A 23,484-nucleotide genomic window follows, 5' to 3' on the forward strand; every position below is an offset into this window, starting at 1 on the left:
TCATGCTTCTATTTATATAACAAATGAAATTAAATTTCAATTTATGTAATTTTTTACAAATTACTATTTTAAGTTTTATATATATATATATATATATATATATATATATATATATAATTTATATATATTTTTTATATATATTTTTGCATCTTTATATTTTTTTTTCTTTCCTTCAAAAAAATTTTTTTTTCTAAAACTATTTTTACGAATTTTTTATTTTAGAATAAAAAATTTATAATAAAAGTTTATTTATTTAAGTTTCTGATACAAATATTTTTAAATATAAAATCTTCTTTTTTATATAAATTGTTGGTAAAATCTATTTTGCAAATTAGTTTTTAATTTAAATTAAATAGAAATTTTGGTATCAGTGGTCACATCTATCTCTTTGAATCTTGGAAGTTTTTACTTGCTATTAGCAAAGAATATGTAAGAAAGTATTTATGACATCCATCAATCAGAACATTATGAAAGAAAGAAAAAAATATCTCTCACTATTTTGAGAACATCAGATAAAAAATTTTATTAATTATTTGTTTTTTTATTAAAAATTTTTTACACTTTTGAATTTTCATTTTAAAGATAGAACTTTAGATAAATTTACATAATGCATTAATTGTTAGTGAATAATTAATTAAAAAAAATTCGGCATTAAAATTGATATCAGAAATTTGTCCGAAATTCTAACTCACTTTAAAATGCGAGTTCAAAAATTTGAAAATTTTTAGAAGAAAACGCATAATTAATAAATTTTCCATGTAATATCCTCAAAAATAATAGGAAATAATCAATCTCTGTCCTTTTTTCACAATAAAAATACTCTTTTTATCTGTGACAACATAAATACCTCTTTGCATATTCTGTTTTACTAGTAATAAGTTGGATATTTTCAAGATCCAAACGCGAGATGGCGCCATAAATAAATTTTTTCATTTATTTAGTTTCTAATTTATAATGAACAATGAATAAATAATGAATAAAATTCAATGAAGTAATTTATATTTATATTTATAAATATTTTATTCAAATGTAAAATTAAGAATAATTTCTTGCTTCATAAATAATTTACAAGAAAATTTATTTTATTGGTTTGGAAATATTTTTGGTATTTTGCTTTACTGATTTAATTAATGTTTGTAGTTCTGTATTAAACTGCATTTTTGATTCTTTAACAGGTACTTCCTATAAAGTTTAAACAAATAAAATTAAATAGATATTTTTGAGAATAAATATATACATGAGTTAATTTTACTTACTTCATTATAATCATTATTAGCTCTTCTTTTTAATTTTTCTTTAATTAGAGCTTCAGTACCTTTAGTTTTTCTATAATGTGGATCTGCTGGATCAATATTAAAATGATGCGATGTAAACAAAGCGTTAAATCTTGAATCTTGAACATTTACTTCAAAGTTATCTTTTATTATTTGATCTTGTGTATTTTTCTTTTTACTTAATCGTTTTTGCTTAGATTTTGTCATTGTAGCGTTTTCTTCGATTTTTTTCATATTGAAATGTTGTTTATTATCTTCATTTTCATCCATTAACAAAAGTTCTAATTCAGCTTTACGCTTTTCTTCATCTTCATCGTCTGATGAAAAAGAATTATCACTTTTTATAGCGTTTTTCTTTTTATGGGATAATCTATTATTTTTTTCATGATTGTCCAAATTAAGCATTTCTGAGTTTTCAGAATCAGATTCATCTTCAGTTCTATGTTTTTTTCGTTCTTCTCGTTTAGCTTTTCTTTTTGCTTTTCGTTTTTCTAAATATTGCTCAAATGGAGTAAGATTTTGATCTTTCTTTAATCTTTCTTGTACTAGTTTTTCAGCTTTCTCTTTTGTGCCTAAGCCCCAAGTAAATTCTAATTCAACATCCCTTTTCTGTTTTGCTTCTTCTTTTTCCTCTATTTCTTTCAATAAAGCTTTGTATTTTTCAACTGGATCAGTATTTGTTTCTTCTTCTGAATTGATTTTATTTTTTTGTAATCCTTTTTGTTCTTCTTCTTCTTCTTCTTTTTTCATCAATAAAAAAATAGTATTAATAAAATACTAGAAATATTAGATAAAAATATTAGAAAGAAATATAAAATATAAAGAATAGAAAAATGTTGTACCTGCTTCATTATCACTTGAATCTGTTGCTAAATAAGCTTGTAAATCAGTTTCATTAATTTCGTTTAATTTTCCAGAATTCAATTTTTGTGCAATCTCTATTCTTTCAGGATTTGTTTCATCCCAAGTTAAATCCACTTTAACTTGTTGTAAAGCTGTAGTTATGAATTGTCTTGGTTGATATTTTGTAAGCTGTGGTAGCTTATCACATATTTCTTTAGGAGTCTTAAATTAGGCATTTAAGATTATATATAATAATTAAAAAATTACATATATATTGCATATACATTATATATGATTAAAAAATATACATACCTGATCAAATTCCATATCATTTGGTATAAATCTAAGATCTAACTTTGTTGCTGTAGATTCATATTCTGTACCATCACATTCTGTATAAATTTTATTTGCAGTTTCAGCAGAATCAAAATCAATTACAGCATAATAATATTTTAATCTATTTAATTGATATTGTCTTAATTTTTCCATATGATATGCTGATCCTTCCTCATCCTGTAAAATTAAATTCTAAAACTATTATTTTATTTATATTAAAGAAAAAAAAAAAGAAAAAGAGAATAAGTTTATACATCATTTTCATCTTCATTTTTCTTCTCTTTATCCATTTCTGTTAATTCCTTTGGACCTTGAAGTTCTTCCTCTTTCATTCGTTGTATACCAAATTCTGAGGGATAAATCTGAAATTATTTCATTATAAAAATTATCAAATACCATTTATTTAATTTGATTATTCATTATACATACAATAATTGAATTAATAAAACCACCAAGAGGTAAGAATGAATTAAATAAAACCATTAAATCTACAGCACGTATTCTATCCCAATCCATATTACAAAGTGCTAATCTATGTGTAATTTCATTTGTTGTTTCAGCCTCTTTATCTAATTCACCCCAATTGTGTTCAATATCTTCTTCATCTAATTAAATAAATTCAAATTATAAATTATTATTAAATTCTTTGTAAAATTAAAAAATTTTAATTTGTTAAAGATATATTATATATTACCAGAAGTCTGAAAACTTTCTTCATCAGAAGAACTGTCTGTCATTAAAATTCCTTCACCTCTAGCATAATTTATACTTAAATCTTTTAATTTTTCTTTAATCTTATTAGTAAGTTTTTTAGATTCACTTTTGTTTCTAATATTTAATTGTTTTTTACTTTCTTTTAAATCTGCTTTTAGATTTTTGACATTTACTGCATCATCTATGTCAGATTCAGAGTCAGATTCAATGTTATTCTGTTCGGAATCTATATCTTCTTGTGGTTTAATCCTAAGCAATTCTCCATTACTTGAAAAAAAATTATCATCTGATGAATCATTATATTCATTTTCATTTCTTGGACTTTTTTCTTCCAATTGAGACATTTCATTCTTTTTATCTTTTTTTTTATATTCATTAAATTTTTTTTCTTTTTGCTTAAATTTTTCATATTCTTTTTCATCACTTTCTTCTTCACTGCTGGATAAATCATAATATTTTCTAAGATTTTCAGATGATGTTTGATTTATAGGTCTACCTCGTTTATCTATGGTATATTGAATCTTAAATTTATTATCTTTAAACATACTCTGAAATCTTTTATCTATTTTTACTTTTCTTTCCGTTTTTGGGATCCTCTTAAATTTAGGATCCCTTGCAATATAAGCAAATCGTTCATCATTTAATAATTCACTCATGCTAATAAAAAATATTAATAATAAATATTAATTATACATAAGAAATATTAATTATTTTTATCTTTATACAAAATATATACTATATATATATATATATATATATATATATATATATATATATTTTATTTTATACTTACCTTATTATTTTTTATAAAAATTTATGATATAAAATATATTATAATATATTTAATATTATAAAATTATCATATACTCTTTAAGTAAACTATTTAAGATTTTATTTTAAAATTTAAAGTTATTTATTAAATAATTTTAATCATACTTTCTGCATGTATTTAATTATTGTCTCGTAACCTGTAACATAACCTTACTTAGAATATTAACCTTAATAGTATGTAAGGAAATAAGTAATATTTATATATATTGCTTCTTATTGGTTAATTGTTAGTTCTATTGGAAATTATTTAACAAAATTTTTTAATCAAAATATAATAATAAATATAATAATATTACATAAAAAACAAACAATTTTATAAAAAAATTGAATAATTTTATTAATAATAAAAATTTTATGAAAAAAAAAAAAAAATACATAAATATAAATTCAATAATAATTACAGTTTACAGAATTAATAATTATTTAGATTAAAAAACAATTTAATAATTATTTAGATTAATTATTATATATATTTTATCAATAATAATAAAATATATTTAAATATTAATCAATTTTATTTTAGTTAAATAATTATTAATATAAAATTCAATGTTTCGATGTTAGGCTACATTGGAATAAACCAATCAGATTCATTCCCGCCATTTTCCAGTCCTGTTTATTCCAACTATATTTGACGCGTTATTGCGTCGTGTTATCGTATTTTTTGTGTTCTTTGTGATCTTATATTTTATATTTTTTATAAATTTTCGAATTATAATTTTATTGTAATCATCAATAAATCATGTGAACAAGTTAAATTACATTTCTGTCCAAAAATAGAGTTGACATTTCATGTGCCATATTTAACTAATCATCAAGAAAAACATAAATTGTAATCATATCTTTGAATGAAAAATTTTTTATTATACTGAAAGAAATGAATACTCCAACTACTAGAGATTTCTTGCGAAGGCCTGATGGAACGCGTAGAAGATCTTCTCGTCAAGCTTTAGCAGTAATTCCCGTCAACAATTCTGCTTCACCTGGTGCGTTTCTGACATTTTTCATATTATATTATTTCTATCTTTTGTTTATTTTGTTTAGTTTCAACTTGTGTTTTTTAGGAGAAGCAATTTCTACTGAAGTTAATGCAATGGATAATTTTTTAAATAGTCGTCATGGTTCTGAATCTTGGAGCCCTGCACCTAGTCCTGATGAACTGGTAATTCAAAAACGAGGACGTCGTCGTAGAACTATAGTTTGGTCTCCTGATCTTGATACTTGTAAAAGGAATAGTCTTTTTAGGTAAAATATTAATTTTAATTAAATTTTTTTTTAATTTACAAAACAATCATAAATAAATATAATTAATTTTATTATATTTATTAGCTCAAGTTCTAAAGATCGTACTCCAGTGAAAAGTCCATCGAAATCAACTATGATATTGAGAAGTACACCTAGAAAGAGGCTTTCTCTTGCTGATAATAGCGAATCTCAATTTACAACACCAGACAAAAAGAAAAAGTTACAAAACTTATTAGATACTAATAGTTCACAAAAATATTTTACCGGCAATTTATTAAATGGTTTGAGAGGTCTTAGCCATAATCAATTAGTACACATGATTATGGATTTAGTGTCTATGCAAGAGGATGGTCTTCTACACAATAATGACAAAATACGGAATATTTTATTGAAAAAAATGCCAATGGCTGATATTCAATCATTGATCGATATATTAAATAATTTAAAGCAAAATATACAAGTTAGCATTGGGTTTTCTGATTTGAATGGTTTATCTAATATTCATTTAGATGCCTTTCATGTATGTAGTAATTTTTTTACTTTTACATTTTTTTTTTAATTATAAATTTTATTTATATGTTAATATTATCTTGATTTTATATAGAAAGCAATTATAGATCAAGGAAAAAGACTCGTAGAATCACAACATTGGATATCAGTAATGCATTATGTATATGCAGCATGGAATATTACAAAGCAACTAAATGAAAAAGAACATCAAAGTATATGCAATTTGACACATAAATGTTTTAAAAATTTGACGCATTTTTGTTCCCAAGCTTTGAAAAAAGGAAATTTTACAAGTACTGTATTGGATATGTTTGCTGACAGGTATTGATAAAAAAAATATTTGACTCTTATATTTTGAATATAAAAAAATACCATTTTGTTCAATTGTTCACAGGCTTGATGCAATGGTTGAAGATTATGAGGATTTAAAAGTTTGTTTACAGTTGATAAACGAAGTAAAAAACAACGAAACTTAAATATTTTTTCTACATCTACATGTTTTCAACAACAAAAAGGCTATATATATTATAAACATTATTTCTATACATACATATATATACATAAACATATATATATATATTTTTAATATATACATAAATTTTAATTCTCATTGTAATGTAAAGACTTTAACTGGAGTCTTCACCATTACTAGCTAGACTATATCTTTTTTACTATCTTTTTTTTTTTTTTTTTTTTACAATTCATATAATGAAATTCATATGGACCGGTATTAGTAGTAGCTTTAAGAATATTTAAAATTTTCAAATGATATTTTTATATTATGTTCGTATTAAATATTTTGAGATATTTGACATTTTATAATCTTTGCAATTATAATTTATGTTATGTTAATGAGAAATATCATTTAAAAAGGACATTGTTATCAATCTAAGATAATTTATATATTTCAAACGTGATCGTTAAATTCATTTGTATTATTTATGATTCATTTACTATAGATATGTTTTTTTAAGGTATTTATAAAATTTTAACTTTTTTTTTTTTTTTTTTTTTTTTTTTTTTTTTTTTTTTTTTAAATCACATCTTATATGTATTTTGTTAAAAATACTTAGGGACCATACTTATCTTATTGATACAATTTCTTGTCTACGTTTTTTTTATGACAATTATATATATATATATATATATATATAAAAACATACAGACAAATTGATTTTTATTAAAAACAATTTATTCGTCATAATATATCATGCATTCTTACATAATATACCATTATTACTTCTGAAAGGCACATACTTCATTTACGTGTGTGTATGTATGTGTACACGCGTGAGTGCGTGCGTATGTAGGAGTGAATGCGTGTTAATGTCAAAAACATTCTGAGAATCGAATAAAATTCTTTCCTTTTTCTAGAATTAATTCAATTACTGTTTTTTCAGACAGTATAACAATGATCTTAGAATATTTGTAGATTCAGATCATTCGAATTTTTCCTAGACAATAATTAATTAATTATAATATCTATATTTAATGTATCAAGTTTTAAATTGATTACTCAGAGATTCTCGAATCGCATCGATTTGTATATTACGCCTCAAACAACAAAAGAAATATTGGATATGGTCATATCGGACCATCGAAATTTTTTTTAATCTCTTCCGTGTTCGCAAGCGTAAGATTATCAATTTTCTTTCTTAATAACGGATCATTTAAAAAGTGCGTATTGGCAAGATTACATTATACACAATTCTTAGGAACATTTTCGAAATCCGAATTCTTTTTGATCGGATTTGGAAAATTTCATTAGACGAATAAAAACATAACAATGAACGCAACAATAATCTGACTTCATCTAAATAAAAACATTTAGGTGAAACAAACCAAACGCGTTTTAAGTATGTCTATGTAGTTCATATAGAACGTTTTATGTTCTATGGTAATATGCGTAAAATAAAAGTTGCCTCTTTAACGAGATTGGAAAATCGTTCAAAAAGTTTTGTCTTTCTCGCCAAGTCTCGAAAATGAAAATGAAAAACGCATATATTTTCAATGAAAATATTTCTTCATCTTAAAAAAAAAAAAACAAAAAGTGCTGCCAGTTTTTGCTATTTTCAAATAATTACAATTGTTTTTTAAACAATAAAAAAAGTTTGCGTTTACTGAAAATAAATAAAATTATAAATATTCTCAATCGGACCGTCGTTAATCGACACTTGGCTAGGATGAACCCAAGAGAAAACTTTTTAAACGATGTTCATCACGGCGCAATACTTAGACGATGGATATTAAAACGTAAATATTCCAATTATATTGACTATGCGGCCGTTGAGCTAAAAGTGGAATCACGGGTAAAATTCATCGAAATTATTTTATTTTTGTATCGAATCGTTTTTCAATTGAAGGAATTGTAAGTTAAAAATCACTATATAATTAAAATTATATCATCCTTCAAATTATGTTTTAATTTAAAAGAGAAAGAAAAATGGATAAGAGAGTCGAAAAAAGATAAGAAAACGGTTAAAATTTACGCATGTGTAGAATGTGTAGTTTATCATTTTTTCGCTTTTTTTATTTAATTGTTCGTTTATGTTGATTCGTGATTCACCCATGATCCGGACTTATTAGCAATAAATTCATTTCGTTTTACAAAAAAAAAAAAAAAAAAAAAAAAAAAAGAGAAGATATAAAAAACTATATAGAACATTCTGTTTCGCTTCGTTCGGATGACAATGGGGCGCGATTAAATTAATATAACGATCCGTAATGCGACGATGCAACTATGATACTTAACAAGATAAAGCTGCGAATCGAATACTGTGGTAATGAATCATCGGATATTATGAGTTTGCTGACCGAAACTCGCTTCAGTCGATCTTTGCCGGTTGCACCCTTGGATACAACTGAAAAAAATTAAAATAAATTATTATTAAAATGTTATTAATAATATCAATAAGATCAAAGATATTTTAAGGAATTACTTTAATGTTATATCTCTATTCTTTTTCTTTTTCTTTTCTAACTATTTATAAATCATTCTTCGTTTCTTCGTTTCGTGGATAATGGAGCAACTTACGCCAAGTAAATTTCTAGGTACGTAGCCTTCTTTGTGTCCCAGTTTGCTCCACCACCATTCTCTCTCATTGTCATCGCCCTTCCGAAGGACAACTAAGGAATCACCATTCTTCAGAGTGAGCTCATCGCTGTGTTGCGCCTCGTAATCGAACACTGCATAAACTTGGCCATTGTTCATTATTCCAAGCTTCTCTTGGACGCCTGTAACGCGATATAAAATCAGTATAATTTGCTCGATAAAACTTCAGAGATTCGATCGAGTTAATCAGTTTACGTTATTAATACTCACTGTATAAATATTCCGAGCAACCATCGAAACCCTCCTCGTCTTCTTCGCATTTTTCCGCCGCAGTTTCGTGGTCGGACAGTGTAGTGGCGAATATACAAGCTCCGTGCTCCACCAGAAATCTTACCATGGATAAATTATTGCAACTCGCGGCACAGTGTAAAGGAGTCCTGCAACAAAACTCCAAGGATGAGCAAAGGGGGAATCGAGAATTAACGCACAACGTTCGAAAACTTGATAAACATCTTACCATCCGTCGCTGTCCTGAGCGTTCACGTCGCAGCCAAATTCCACTAGAAACTTGACTATCTCCAAATGACCGGCGCAAATGGCATTATGAAGCGCAGTGATGCCCTCGTCGTTAGCCGAACTGGGATTCGCCACTTCCTTAGCAGTCTTCTTCACCAATTCCAATTCACCTTCGAGACTGGCGTCCAACAGCAGAGCCAGAGGATCGAAGGAAACCCTCCTCGAGAGATTCGCTTTCCCCGTGCTCGACTTGAGATTCCCCTTCTTCCTTCTCATCACCTCGTTGCTCTTCCCATCGACTTCCAATTCCGTTCTTCTCTCGGAATCCTTCGCCTTCACTTTATCCTCGATATTGATAACGTTCAACGCGTCAATGATATCCGCTTCCTCCAATTTCTCGTTACTAATCACATCTTCATTGATGATCGAAACGCTCTTCTTGCAATTGTCCGTCGTATCGATGATTTGTGATTGTTGCTGAGGTTGTTGCGGTTGTTGCTGCTGCTGCTGTTGCTGCTGCTGCTGTTGTTGTTGTTGTTGTTGCTGTTCCGTTTGCATCAGGTCCGCTGGAATCTCGGTTTCCGGGAACAGAAACGCCGGTGGCATCTCAATCCGTCGATTTATCGACACGTGAACATTCGATTTGGCGTAACGGAGCTTCGGCTGCTCAGAGATCGGTGCCTTCTTCAACGTTAAAGGCCTGGCTTTGATGATTTGATGATTGCCGAATTGGGTTTCCGTCGGCGATTCCGGTGGTTCGGACGTGGGGATCGGTGGAACGTCCTCTTCTTTCTCTGTTCTGTGAAACGGTGGAAACGCTCGATTAAGATGACTAACCGGAGAATTGCAATTTACCGGAGAAAAAAAAGCGATCGAGACGGTACGATACGAGACGTGGGTGTAAATCCTTGTAACTTAAGAGACTTGGACAAGTTTTGACACGATATATACTTTGAAACGTTCGATACTTTGAAACAAGTGTCTATGACAAATCAATAATCCACCGAAGAGGATAAGTTTAAGTTTGGTCAAATTGGTTTTGATGTTTCAAACAAATATTTTTCGTATATTTAGAACGATCTTTCGTATTATCCGGTTTCACGGGAATACCAGTTTTCGAATAGTTATGCCGTTTAAGGAAAGGAAAGAAAAGGGATCGATTTAATATCGATAAGATTTGGAGGGAACACGATCGAGAAACAGGAACTTGGATTCCGCCTCGATCGATTGAAGAGCTCGCGAGCACTAAGCTGTTGTCTCAACTGCACGGTAGTGGTTCTATTTTGGTGTCTATTATTCGAGATAGGCTTCGATTCACCGGCCAAATCGATCGCGAACTAATTAACATTTATAATTAACCCGGTAATCGTTTTTACGCGCTGTGCTCAAAATCCCTCTGCTCTATCGCTATATTCGATATCGGATCGTCGAAATGGATTTAATCGAAAATTGGAACGTAAATTCGGATCTAAATATAAAATAAATATTGAATAATATTTGTCGAATTGAGAGATCGATGAAGGACGAGATTAATAAAAGAAAAGGAAAATCGAAATATAATTCAACGAGAGCGAAGCAAATTCACAAACCTCGTATTGATCCCTAAATTGTTCTTGCAATCGGCGATCCCGTCGCCCGGATTGTCCATCTTCTCGTGATGGGTCAGCCGCGGAGGGGGATTCGGTTTGCTCGGTTTCGGAGGTAGCGCCGGTTTCGTCTTGTCCTCTATCATACTTTTCCTTTCGTTCTCGTTTTTCAACCTATCGAATTCGAACGAGCTTTTCTCCACAGTTTTCGCGGGGATCTCAAATTTCCCATTGTGCTCGTGCTTCGTCGCGGAACTTTGCTCGAATTTGTTCCCCTCGAATTTCACCGATTCCTGCTTGAATTGCTGGCCCCCGCCCTCGTACTTGTTCGAGCTCGTTTCGTGCTTAAATCCCGCATTGTGCTCGTACTTGATCGACGGCCTCACCTCGTGTTGATCGTGTTTACCGTACTGTTGAGTATTCTGATTAGGATCGTACTTAGTTCCGTGAATTTGTTCGTGCTTGTTCTGCCCGCTTTCGTACTTCCCTTGATCCATCTTCGATTCGTAACGATTCGTCTGATTTCCAATTTGTTCGTGCTTCGCGCTCGATTGTTCGTACAACTTCGTTTGTTGATTCGCCTGATCGTACTTCCCGTGTTGATCGTACTTGGAATGCTGCTCGTACTTTATCTGATGAGAATCGTACTTGAACACCTGATTGGCCTCGTACCTCTGCTGTTCGTGTTTAGCCGGAAGGGCGTGCTCGAATTTTTCTTGAACCTTCCCTTCCGAAAACTTTATCTTATCGGATTGTTCGTTGTTGGACGCGGGCCCGGTTAACGGTTGAGCCTGATTGTATCTTTGAACCGAGTTTCCAAAACTGGTCCCGCTCGACGACGTGTGAATGGTCGACGAAGGATTGGGAGAATTCTGCGTCTGGTACACCGAGGATGAGGACACAGGGTGAGTATTCGCTTGGGCGGAGTGTTGAATACCGGGATAGTTGTGCCTCGACGCGTACGTCTGGTCCTGAGTGGACGTTTGATTGTTAGAAGAGGATTGATTCGATTGTTGCTGATTCCCACCTGCCTGAGTGCTCAGACCAACGAAATTTTGCGCGTTATTGTGTCCACGGCCTATCAGGCTCAAAGTTTGCGGCATCACGGGATGAATCTTGGTGGAGGAAGTCTGATAGATTTGAGACTTGACGGAGAAACTTGGCGCCACGCTGGATATTGGTTTCTGATGCGTTTGAAGGTTTCTGTGATTTTGTGTTTGAGTGATGGATACGGTGCTGCCGAGATTCGATGTCGACGAACCAACGTTGTGTTGCTTCTGTTGAATGCTTCCGTGTTGTTGTTGTTGTTGCTGTTGCTGTTGCTGTTGTTGTTGCTGCTGCTGCTGTTGCGTCTGCGACTGCGATTGCTGTTGATGATGGATCCGAAGATTTTGCGACAAACCTTCGGGGCTGAAGTTGTGGGATGTGCTAATCAGGTTGTTGTTCGTGCTATTGGCGTTGTTGTTGTTGTTATTACTGTTGTTATTGTTATTGTTGTTGTTGTTATTGTTGTTGTTGTTGCAAGTCTGTTGCATGTTGACGGATTGATTAGGCAGATTCTGATTGTGTTGATTCGTGCCCAGTAATTGGGATTGACCTGAAAACATGGGACGTAATTGAAAGAGTAAGACTCGAGTTAAAGGTCGATCTAAGATTTTCGTTCCACGATACCAACCTTGAATATGAGATTGGGATTGGCTGTGGGCGATTTGATGACCAAACTGTTGAAAAGCTGCCCTCTGACCTAATTGGGATGCACTGGCCGAGTGTTGTATCTTATTCTTATTAACGTCGTCTTCGGCAGCCTTGAAATTCACCGTGAATTTGGTGTTGTAAGGCAGTGTCTGGTATTTCGGGTCGTTCTTGTTCAAATTGAAATCGTTGTCGTTCGGTATATGGGAATAGGGTTCGATAGCGGCTATATTTCCAGCAGGCCTCGACTTCCCCCCGCCATTGAAGTCCAGCTTCGACTCTGTGAACCCGGTGCTCGCGCTCGTGCGATTCCCAGAGCCTAGCTGCTGGCTCAGCCGTTGGTTCAACGCTCTCTTGCGTTGAAGGCGACCCTGCAGCTGAGCTATCCTCGCGTCAATCGACGCCATCTCCGCTTGCCGTTGCGCTAGGGCCAACCGTTGCTGAGACACCATTTGGTTCTGCTGCTCGTTCATCTTGTTACGATACTGTCGATGGGGAAAAAAAAGGAGAACAAGACTTTTTATTCCCTGTTCGTCGATGAATAAAAATTCATTTCGCCGAGCGTGAAAAACACGATGAAAATTCTAAATATTCTCTTTTTCCTTTCTCGAAAGATCGAAATCACGGTAGGGTAGAAAGAAAGGGTGGAGGAAAAGGGTAGAGGCTTTGCTCACAATAAGCTCCCTCCTGAGTTTCTCGAGCTCGGCGCTGGCTGGCGTCGACAAGTGTCCACCGCCGCCGCCGCCTCCAACGCCTCCGCCGCCGACGCCTCCGGCGCCTCCACCTCCGCTTCCGGTCCCGGCCGCGTTCTGCCTGCCCCGCAACTCCTCGAGTTGTCGCGTCAACTCCTCCACCTTCGCCACCGCCAACGAGAGCTCCTTCTCCTTCTCGTTGAACAGCGCCCTTATGCAGTCCAGGTCCGAGGCTGTGAACACCAAGAAACGATGATGAAACGGCCGAGGAGGAACAAGGCGATTTTTATATTAGACGGGCGTGAAAGGTGAAAACGAGAAAACGATTCTTTAACAAGAGCGCAGCAACAACTCTCTTTTCGTCTCTCTTTTAAGAAAATTGCGAAAAAAGAAAAAAGTAGCGTGTACTCGAAAAATAGGAATACGTTTCAACGTATACGACCAACATCCTGAGTTTTGTCCCAGTTTCCTGGACGTTTATTTTCAAGTAGCAAGCCAGAAACCGATTCGATATTTCTTCAAAGAGAGGAGGAGTTCAAGGTGGAACAGGACAACTTGTTTGATCTGGCACGGCGACGTGGATGAAACTTTCTTTTAATTATTTCCCCGCTTCCTTTGACACGTTTTCCCTTAGATCCGCGATATCCTACGCTTTTTATGCAGTTTTAATCTGTTTCTTCGACAGAGAATATCCTATTCAAAGAGGCAAGAATCGGAAACAAGGGTTGACAACAACAAATAATCTTTTTGCCCTTTCTCCTCGATGGAGGAAACTCCGCGTCCTCCAAGGAGAGGAACCGTTTTGTTACCGCGAAAAGAGGAAAAGACTCCCCTTTCCCGGGGAAAAAACGGCGAAAAAACGTTTTCAAAAGATCTTTCGTCCCCGATTCAACGGGGACTCTCCTTCTTATTCTCCTTCTCCCAAGAACAACGAAATAATTCAACGGTTAATTGTTGAAACCGAGTCGAAGCATAACGCGAATCCTACCCTCGTAAATCATTCCTTTAATTGGCTCTTTTTCCAACTTTCCAACGTTATCCGCCGCGAGCCAGCCGAGGCTGCTTTCTCGCGTCGCGCGACGCGATCCTTCTCGCCTCTGCGATCCACGCATGTGAATCTTTCAAGCTGGAGATGGAGGACATGAAAGGAAGCTATTATTGAGTTTGGAACACGAGATATCCCTCTATTTTTTCCTTTTTTTTTTCGAATAAAGAGGGAAGATATCTCGCGAGATATCACTCGTAGCTTTAATATTTAAGCGACTTCGTCTATAATCCTGTTTCTAGGTTGAAATCTAGAATGGAAAATTCATTCGTTCGATTAAATATTATCGATGATCTTTCAATCAAATTCAGTCATTCTTTTTTTTATTCGTTCGAGCACGTGTGAATTTCTTAAATTTCCTTCGAAACGATCGTTCTTTTGAACCAAGGTTTCGTTTTTGCGTGTGGAATCTTGGAGACCGATATCATCGTGAAAAGAAAGGATTCTTCGCCCATCCGATACATCCAAGGAAGAGAAGCGTTTTCACTTGGGATACGGGATGAGACGAGGGGAATCGTGATTCGACTGGTCCCGTTTCGTTTATTTGTCTCCGGTGTCTCATTTCTTCTGCAGCGCACTGACGCTTATTGCGAATCTCTTCCCCCCGAATCGTATCAAGCACGAGAATTTTAAACGGTTCCGCTCCATTCCAGCTTCCGTAGTTTCATTAGAAAATCCTTGGAGAATTCATACGCGAAGAGAAGGAAGAGGAGATGAAGAATTAAAGCGGGAGTCGAAATTAGCCTCTTTTCGCAAGGTTCCCTAATATTTTAATAACATACCGTCTTACAGATAATTTCTCGCCCATTCTCCCACCATTTTTCTCTCTCTCCTCTTTTCTTTTACCTTCCCAATTTTATCCCAGTCGTCGACATTCATTTCACGAAAAAAAATCTTCATAAAGTCCCGTATTAAAACACCGTCGCGTTTAATTTCAAGGAGACCTGGATTCGTGAAAACCGGGCAGAGAGAGAGCCCGGCTAGTTCGTAGGCCTTTGACCGCCTTTATCGTCATCATTTCCCGCGGGTGGAGAGCAGAAATAGGTGACGCGAGAGGAATCACGAGAATGGAAAAATGCTGAAGAAGAATGCGAAAGAAGGAAGGAGGCTTTTGTCCCGTTGCTCCACAGAGGGGACGACGATCGGTCTTAGCTACACCTTATTAGACTTTTCCTCCATCTTCTCTTTCCTTCCTTCCTTCCTTCTTCAGCATATTGCTCCTCCAGGTGGGCGAAACGGGATAACGAAAATTCCGTCTTTGTTTGAAATTACAATGAGCTGCCGAATTACCGCACCTTATTCCCGGCAATGGCCAATTTGAAAATTACGTCGCATACCGAAATTACGTCGCTGAAAATGCGGCGAGACGAGAGGCAAAGGGCGCGCCAATTTTCCCGCTCCCGTTGCTTACCCGAAAATTAGAAAATAGGTGGCTTTATAAAGACGCAAGGATGGAACTTAGGCTTGTATACAGCAACTTGCTAGCGCCAATTTTGTAATTCAACGCTGAAAACTTTCGTATACACGGCTTATTACCAAGTTAAGTTTCCAACCGACTCGTTAACCATCGTCATTTTTCATTTCGTATATAGCTACGATTTATTCCGCTCGTGTACGTAATGTAATTTGACGTGTGCGTGTAACATAACGGATTCGAGCTCATCGATATTACGAATAAAAGGAGAGAGAGAGGAATTTTTTCGCGCGACTTGGAAAAAAAATTTCGACGACAAAATCCCGTGAAATTCCCCCCAAGATTTGTTAGAACGTTTAGAAGAAGGGAACGATCGAAATTGGCTCGTTCCGTAGATATACAGATATACCAGAGACGGGCGAGAAATAGCGAATAACCGGAATCGGGTGGAACGTGGTTCAATTGATATCGTTGCACTATAGGAAGATAGGATAGTCGTTAAGCAAGGAATAGATATCGTATCGATGAACGAGGGGTTGTAACAACGAGGAGGCGGATCGTATCGACGAATCCTCGCCGTTTAATTGTATGCATCGATTAAAAGGCTGGCATTTAATTAAACGCATTGTGCTACCGCATCGAGTTACTCTTTGCTCATTTTCGGGGGAAAAATATCCTCGATATTTGCTACAATGCACCTTCTCTACAGATACTATTGCTACTACTACTACCGCTAACCGGTTAATAATAATTATTTTCCCTGACCTGGACAACTTCGCAATGGGCGGAGGTCACGAAGTTTACGTTCCACTTTCTCAAGTTTCGTTTGAATCTTTCATAACGTTCCGAGAGGGAGGCTCGAATACCGGGTATCGTGGATTCGATAAATACGAAGGAAAGTTATTTTTACTCTTTAAAGGTAACGAAAGGGAAGAAAGAGGGGGAGGAAAATTATGTTTTGTCGAAACGATCGATCGTCTTGATGGATTTATAGAATATAAACTGTATAAACACGTAAGTACTCTTTATCGGGAATTGTTTTACCGTATTATACACACGAGATGATATCAATCCATTCTATGTTCGTTTATTTTGTTTCACGATCAACGTTTACCTTTATCTTACCACCACCACCGTTGGATTAAAAATGTTGCTTATCCTCGATGGTCGGGTTCGCAGTGACCACGAGATTCGATCCTGCTGATAATAATAATTAACGCGAGAGTCTTCTTCCACGCATACCAGAACTCTATTAATTACCTCGAGTTTGATTTACATTGTCGTTGCGGTCGAAGTCTGGCGGTGATTATCGATTTTGCGAGGCCGCGAGGCAAATGTGGAATTACCGCGTGGAACGGTGGCCGAGGACACCCCCTCTCTTCTCTTCTCTTACTTCCGGTAATTGGAAGTTCGAACGGATTCGATTGTGAAGAGAAGTGACCACTTCTTCGACGACCATTATACACTTGCTCGACTCTGGATCGAGTTGGATCTTATGCAAACTCGCCGCGATTTCCCACGTCTATTGGGAAGAGAGGATTTCCGTTTGGAGTTTTCACCGGAAACGACTAGTTTTCAAGTGCTGTCCAAGCTTTCTCCTAACGTTTAGAAACTTTTCTTTTTTTTTTTTCACCGGACACGGTGATAAGTCGAGCAACTATCACTTGTGCGCGAAACCCATCGACTTCTTCAATTGAGATTGAAACGAATGGGATTTTTATAAAGTTACCCGCTCTTGAATTTTTGATTTTAATTTCGAGAGGGTATCTATTTTTCGATTTCTCTCTCTCTCTCTCTTTATTTTTTGAAATAACGCAGTGTCGGGGTTAGAATCGTAAGCAGGGTATGCTTTTGGCATTGATTGCTTTCCACGCTAGACTTCCACGATCTCGTCCAACCGTTCGAAATCGATCGATCCGAAATACTAGACCCTTCCTCCAAAGAAAAATAAAACGGATTGAAATTTCGAATTTTCATCCGCGAATAATTATTTTCGAGTAATTAGAAAAGATTGCTCGATCGAATTCGCGGACCAAGTTGAGAATTAACTTCAACAGAGATGGTGAATCTTGCGTACAATCGTTTCGAAACAGTGAAGAAGAGGATGATGAATCCCTCGGCGCGGATTGTCCTATGACCTAGAATCCCATTATCGAATTCTAGGCTATATACGTGCGAACACTCCCCTCCCCCCGCTCGTGTGTCTCGCACGCGGAGAGATTCGATACGCCTCTCGTGTTTTCCGTGTCTACGAACGGATTTCTGGATATCACCGCGTGATACAGCCAACCACCACTCTGCTTCGACTTTATCGACGCAGTCCTCGAACCCTTTGGCTTGCCTTCTCTTCAAAAGAAAGATCATGGCCTGGTGAAATTCGAAGATGACGTTGGTTGGAGAATTTCGAAAATTTTCATTTTCTTTCTTTTCGTCTTGGATGCGTTCCAGGTTTCCTTTACGCTTTTGTTGCGCGGAATACTTTGGTTATTCGTTCGGGATAGCGAATATTGGTAATACAATAATACTCGTCGTTTTATCACCTCGGACACCAGTTTGTTTCTCATCTTTGGACGAAGTCAGGCCAAGGTGACGAGGGCCTCGATCGACAAAGTAATTTCTAGAGAAGGTTGTTGAAAACGGAGAGAGATTTCTTTAAAAAAAAAAAGAAAAATTTCGCTGTCAATGAATTCTAACAATTTCACGCAATAAAGATACAGATTAGAGATTACCCGAGAGAAAGTGGAGAGAAAGTATAAGTAATTTATATCAGTCGCGAATTCCAACCTCGAAGAGGGAAAATAACCGCAAGACGAGGGAGGGGAAGGGAGTTGAGATTCTTCAACAAAGTTCGGGAAAGAAGTTCGATCTCGAGATCGATCTCGAGATGCCTCGTAACATCGATTCACCGTTTTTCGTTCTCGATGGAAGAACGGAAACGCGTCTCGAGACGGGAGTCGTGACGTTTCTTTCTCTCTTTTTTTCTCTTTTTTTATATCCCTCGTAAAACCTACGGGAATAAAGAAGGAAGCTTCGAAAAATCGAACCGCCCGGCAAAAAGCCGGAGGGAGATGGTTCTTGTATTCTTGGCGGGACGTCGCGAAACTTTGACCAAGGGGGCTTCGACTCGTGCTCCCTCGTGAATACCAAATCTTCACCCGAAACTCTAGCTCTCTCTCTGTAAAAGTTTGCTTCTCCTCTTCCCCCTCCCCCCGAATAGAGTCTCGGGGATGTTCGAAAGCTGAAAAGTCGATGATTCCGGACACTCGGTGTGGGAAATTGCTGTTTTACTTTCTTCCATCGACCGAACTTTTTCGCCTTCGAGGGAAGATTCTCTTTCTTCGAAGAGGAGAGACAGAGAGAGAGAAACGTTCACGATCTACTGTCACGATCGATCGCTGAAAATAAAATATCCAAAATATCCAAAGTATCGTTTTGTGGCGTTGGATGAAATTTTTTTCTTTTTTTTTTTATTTCTCTTCTCGAAGAAGAGCACAATGAAATTTCGCGGAACAAAAGTGTTTGCGGAATGGAACACGAAATTCTTTTCATTCTGATTTTATTATTTTTCACGGTTGCAGTTCCTCCACGACCCCGGAATGCCGGCTTCCAGCCTCCATTTCCCGCGGAAACAAGATTTCCCGATCGGGAGAGTGCCTGTGAGAGCGTTACCACGGAGCCAAGATGGAACGCGAACGATGAAAAAAAATATAGATGAGCGATTGAAAATTTAAAAATTTCTCTCAAAGTGGAACTCCTCTCCACGTTTAAAGAATAAAACTAAGTTAGAATACTATATTTATAGACGCGTGTCTCGAGGTCTAAGTACCTTTGGAACAGGTTGAACGAGCCTGTGTTACACGAGTTCCTTACTAAACTTTTCCCGAGTGTGTAGCAAACATAAACCCCATCCTCAAAGTTTAAAACCGGCGCACGAGAAACGTTTTCAAAGGGAAAGATCATCCCTCCGTATTTTTTCTTTCCTATTTTCTTTTTTTTTTTTTATCACCAGCCATCTGTGGATCATCGATGACGAGAGAAAAACTTTCGTGTCCCCGTTCCGTTTCGATCCCCTCCCCTTTTCCAAAAAAGATTTGTCCCTCCCCCTCCTTCGAGACAATCTCGCGGAGCGAGTTTCTGAAATAACCTTCTTTCTTCTCGTCGCAGCTCGTCTTTCGAGAACACGACCAGGAAGAAAGGAGTGGAAGGAGGATCGACGTTCTTCCTTCCTATTTGCTCTTCTATGGGGACCGAACAATGCTTCTCGATCATATTCGTCGAAACGAGATTTCCCGTGATCGGAAGGGGGTCACGGTTGCGTTAACCCAGTTCCAGCGAAATTTCGAGCAAGGAATATATATATATATATATATATATATATATATATATATATATATATATATATATATCGAAAATATCATCTCCCCGATCTTTTCATCTCAACGGGGGTGAAAAATCTCTTTCTCTTCAGGCGGATGAAAACTGGGGATTCAACGGGGCGAGGAAAAAAAATAGCGTGGGAGGCTCGATAATCGTAAGACGGATGGCGCGTAATTGGCGTGAAGATGCGTGCGCAATTTTTTTTCCTACTTTCATCTCGGTCGCGAAACTAAAAAAAAAAATACAAGATTTGCTCGTTAGATGTGCAATTAAAAGCAACGCTGCTCGCGTTGTTAATTAAACGAATGTTCGAGCGTGAATCTTTCTTTTCTTTTCTCCTCTCTCTTTCTCTCTCTTTTTTTCTCGCTCACTCGTTTTCCGCTTCGAATCTGAAAACGAACGACACGGTTCTACGAGTCGCTTCACTTTTCGAAGCGAACGAAAACTGGTCTCAGATCCCATGATTCCTCTCTGTTGTTGATGTACTTTCGATCGTTAGAAGCCATAAGCCATTTAGGGTGAAGAAAGCTTTTTAATTATTTTAAATTCAAAAATTTCTCGCTCAATCGGATGAAAATTAAGAGAAAATTGCGGCAAGTGGGATAAGCGTGTAGGAGAGTTATTATAAGCGAGTTATATTTTGATCTACATTTTCAAGACGATTATTACACGCTGCTCGGTGGGAGGGGAATTTTTATTTGTGCAGAGAGACGAGGCGGATTATTTTCGGGCGAACGATTTATATATCGCACGGTTTCCGGTTTCCAATTCGATCCTGGAATCTTTCTTTCCGCGTCCTCCGTTTTAATAATTTAGGGGAGCAAGTGTCGATATTTGCAAAAGTTCCTCTCCCTCCCTCTCCTCCTCCTTTGAGCGACGTGCATCGAGTATTATTCTCGCGAGACGAATTGCATCGGATAAATTGAAAGTAACGCGGCGTGTCGAATAAGACGCGCAAGAGAATGGGACAAACAACAAATTCTTGAAAGTCTTGGCCGAGAAGAGAAAGAGAAAAGTCGCGGAAATTTTAATTCCTTATCCTTTCTTTTTCGCGATTTCACGTTTGCCCCTTGGACAACTTTGCGAATCGAATCGATTCATCCAAAGTTTCATCGGATTGGATTTCGTTCGTTCGTTCGCCATCCAAGATAATGATGGAACTCGAGAAGAGAGAAAAAGAGAGACTAATCCGTGAAAGAATCGATGCGATTTCGAATTATGTTGGAGAAAAAGAAAAAAAAAAAGAAAAAGAACAAAAAGGATGAAGTTTCGCGTTTTACCGGGGAAAAAAACTCGAGTAAATAAAATGTAAAAAAACCGAGTCGAGTTATCGCGAGGATGAAATTTAAACGGAATTCAACTATCGAGAACTATCGAGGGAACGGCCCAACTTTTTATCGAGGAGAAAGGGGCAACTCCTTAAAACTTTGTTAAAGAACGATAGATAGAATCCGCTATTCCGGAGAACACGAAACTCTTGGCTGCAGTTTGTATCAGCCGTGGGCATTTGGGAAAAAATTAATTAACAACGCACCATCGTATTCGAAGATAAGACTTTCTTCTTTTTTTTTTCTTTTTAATTCCCGCGGTATTATCCATCCTTTTTGTTTCTTTTCCCTCCCTCCTCCTTTTTTTTTCGAAATTTCATAATTTTATAAAAGAGAATTAAACGAGTAAAAAAAAAAAAAACTCGGATAAAACTATTTTAGAAGATATTTCCATACCTTGCCGCTCGACTCGAAAATCTCGAAAAATATCCACTTAAAAGAAGAATTGCCTCGGGTTATGGGCAAATTAGCCCGCGGATAGCGTACAAAATGATCGTTCGTTACGTTAAAGGCCCACCTTCGTCCGATCCCTCGTTTTTCCCCGCTTTTGCTAACCCTTTGACCCGCGAGATCTTAAATTATCAGCCAACCTCGCTCACTCTCTCTCTCTCTCTCCCTCCAAAACCATATTCCAACTAACCTAAATACGAGAAAGAGAAAAAGAAAAAAAGAAAAATCCGTTCAGATTTATTTCCCTGGAAAGAATTACACACAAAAAGATTATGGTGTTTTTATCCTCGAGTAAAACATTTTTTAACTTCGTAGAATCGAAATTAATTCCTCGGCCAAAAATTTCGCGCTTTGACAAATTTTTTCCATCATTCTATTTTCTCCATTTCGAGCAGGAGGGGAGGTAAGGTTTTATACGTTCGAATTCTCTCTGCTACCGACTCGAGAATCGAGAGATTTTATTCATCAAAGGGTGAAAAAAAAATGCTAGGTGATTCATAGTCATCCCGTGTTAATATCTACTTTCTAAACATGGAATAGAATAGAAAACGGGAATGTGTTCCCCCCCCCCCCCCCCCTCGTGTGTCTTAACTGCCATTAATCCACATTATATCCGTGCATCTAATCTCTTCGAATAACAAGAGCGCTTCGCGTTTCTCGTGTTACGAGAGCAGGAACGACTCGGAATAATCTTCTTTGCTCTCGAGATTAAGCCATTAGCATCGGCCGTGTCATTATCAAGATTCAGAACGTTAATTCGTGGAGAGGTGGTGGGCGAGGATAATCGTGGGGCACAATTTTAAGCCTCCAAGGTTTCGATCATCCGATTGAATATCGGATTTAATTCCATTTCCACCGTCTATCTTATTTTATCCCTCCTTATTTTATTCGCTCGATCATCAATCGTTTCGTTCACGATCTTCGAAATCGATACGGACAGAGAGAGAGAAACAGAGAGACAGAGAGACAGAGAAACAGAGAGACAGAGAGAGAGAGAGAGAGAGAGAGAGAGAGAGAGAGAGAGAGAAAGGGGAAGAACGTTGGTTTCTTGGAAGAAAACGGAGGCAAGTAACCGCATCTCTGCACGCGCAGAGGCAGGGATGAAATTAGAATTCATGATCTGTCAAAAAGTTGGGCCATTATAGGTGGGCAAGCGGAAACTATTAGATGGGAAGCAACGAGGCCGGTCGATTGCGCTCGCTACGTCTGTCAGAGAGGAGGAGGAGGAGGAGGAGAGGATTTCGCTGTGACGGGCGAACTCGGGGCGAGATTTATTCCCGGCGAAACTCTGCCGGCACGTCCCACGCAACTTTTTTTTCCCCCCTCCTCTCCCCCTGTTTCGCGAGGGAAGAGGATCGATGGTTCCGGTTTTCGATGCGGAACGGTTATTTATCTTGGCGGATTTTTTTTTTCCCCCTCTTTTTATTTTTCAAACGGATATTTTTCACCCTTCGAACGACGATTCCCCCCGAGTTTAAACATTGAATTTCTTCGACGTCTACTTTGGATTAACGAAGGGGGGAAAAATTAACTTTCTCGACTTGTGCAGAGAAGTTGTTTCAAGTCTTGGCGAGAAAGA

General features: G+C 36.3%; 3 protein-coding genes across 15 annotated transcripts in view; 1 reads left to right on the forward strand and 2 right to left on the reverse strand.

Moving 5' to 3' along the window:
- Window positions 1-1,035: 1,035 nt before the first annotated feature.
- On the reverse strand, window positions 1,036-4,157 carry LOC724119 (ESF1 homolog). Of its 2 annotated transcripts, none has more exons than XM_026443463.1 (8): window positions 3,961-4,157; window positions 3,148-3,824; window positions 2,883-3,058; window positions 2,708-2,815; window positions 2,430-2,630; window positions 2,117-2,339; window positions 1,257-2,011; window positions 1,036-1,182 (listed from the first exon to the last, which is right to left on the reverse strand). In XM_026443463.1, the coding sequence occupies exons 2-8, from the start codon at window positions 3,821-3,823 to the stop codon at window positions 1,078-1,080; spliced, it is 2,244 nt and encodes a 747-aa protein (XP_026299248.1). In that variant the 5' UTR covers window position 3,824; window positions 3,961-4,157; the 3' UTR covers window positions 1,036-1,077. The 2 variants fall into 2 exon arrangements, with proteins under 2 accessions (XP_026299248.1, XP_026299247.1); XM_026443462.1 differs by having other exon boundaries at window positions 1,257-2,014.
- Window positions 4,158-4,588: 431 nt separating this feature from the next.
- LOC724152 lies at window positions 4,589-6,561 on the forward strand. The gene is made up of 5 exons (XM_001119908.5): window positions 4,589-4,984; window positions 5,063-5,243; window positions 5,328-5,763; window positions 5,848-6,074; window positions 6,148-6,561. Exons 1-5 carry the CDS (start codon window positions 4,876-4,878, stop codon window positions 6,227-6,229), a joined length of 1,035 nt encoding a protein of 344 aa, XP_001119908.1. The 5' UTR covers window positions 4,589-4,875; the 3' UTR covers window positions 6,230-6,561.
- A 362-nt stretch (window positions 6,562-6,923) lies between these two features.
- Window positions 6,924-23,484, reverse strand: part of LOC102655479 (putative uncharacterized protein DDB_G0271606) — a 102,631-nt gene continuing 86,070 nt past the window's right edge. For all 12 annotated transcript variants that reach the window (XM_026443459.1, XM_026443461.1, XM_006565564.3 and 9 more), the window contains 7 exons: window positions 13,274-13,524; window positions 12,583-13,084; window positions 10,911-12,504; window positions 9,323-10,120; window positions 9,076-9,242; window positions 8,788-8,987; window positions 6,924-8,614 (listed from right to left, as the gene is read on the reverse strand). In XM_026443459.1, coding sequence (XP_026299244.1) covers window positions 8,579-8,614; window positions 8,788-8,987; window positions 9,076-9,242; window positions 9,323-10,120; window positions 10,911-12,504; window positions 12,583-13,084; window positions 13,274-13,524 — 3,548 coding nt within the window. In that variant the 3' untranslated portion in view covers window positions 6,924-8,578. The remainder of the gene's footprint in view (window positions 8,615-8,787; window positions 8,988-9,075; window positions 9,243-9,322; window positions 10,121-10,910; window positions 12,505-12,582; window positions 13,085-13,273; window positions 13,525-23,484) is intronic.

The sequence above is a fragment of the Apis mellifera genome, linkage group LG10 (genome assembly GCF_003254395.2).
Source record: "Apis mellifera strain DH4 linkage group LG10, Amel_HAv3.1, whole genome shotgun sequence".
Taxonomy (NCBI): domain Eukaryota; kingdom Metazoa; phylum Arthropoda; class Insecta; order Hymenoptera; family Apidae; genus Apis; species Apis mellifera.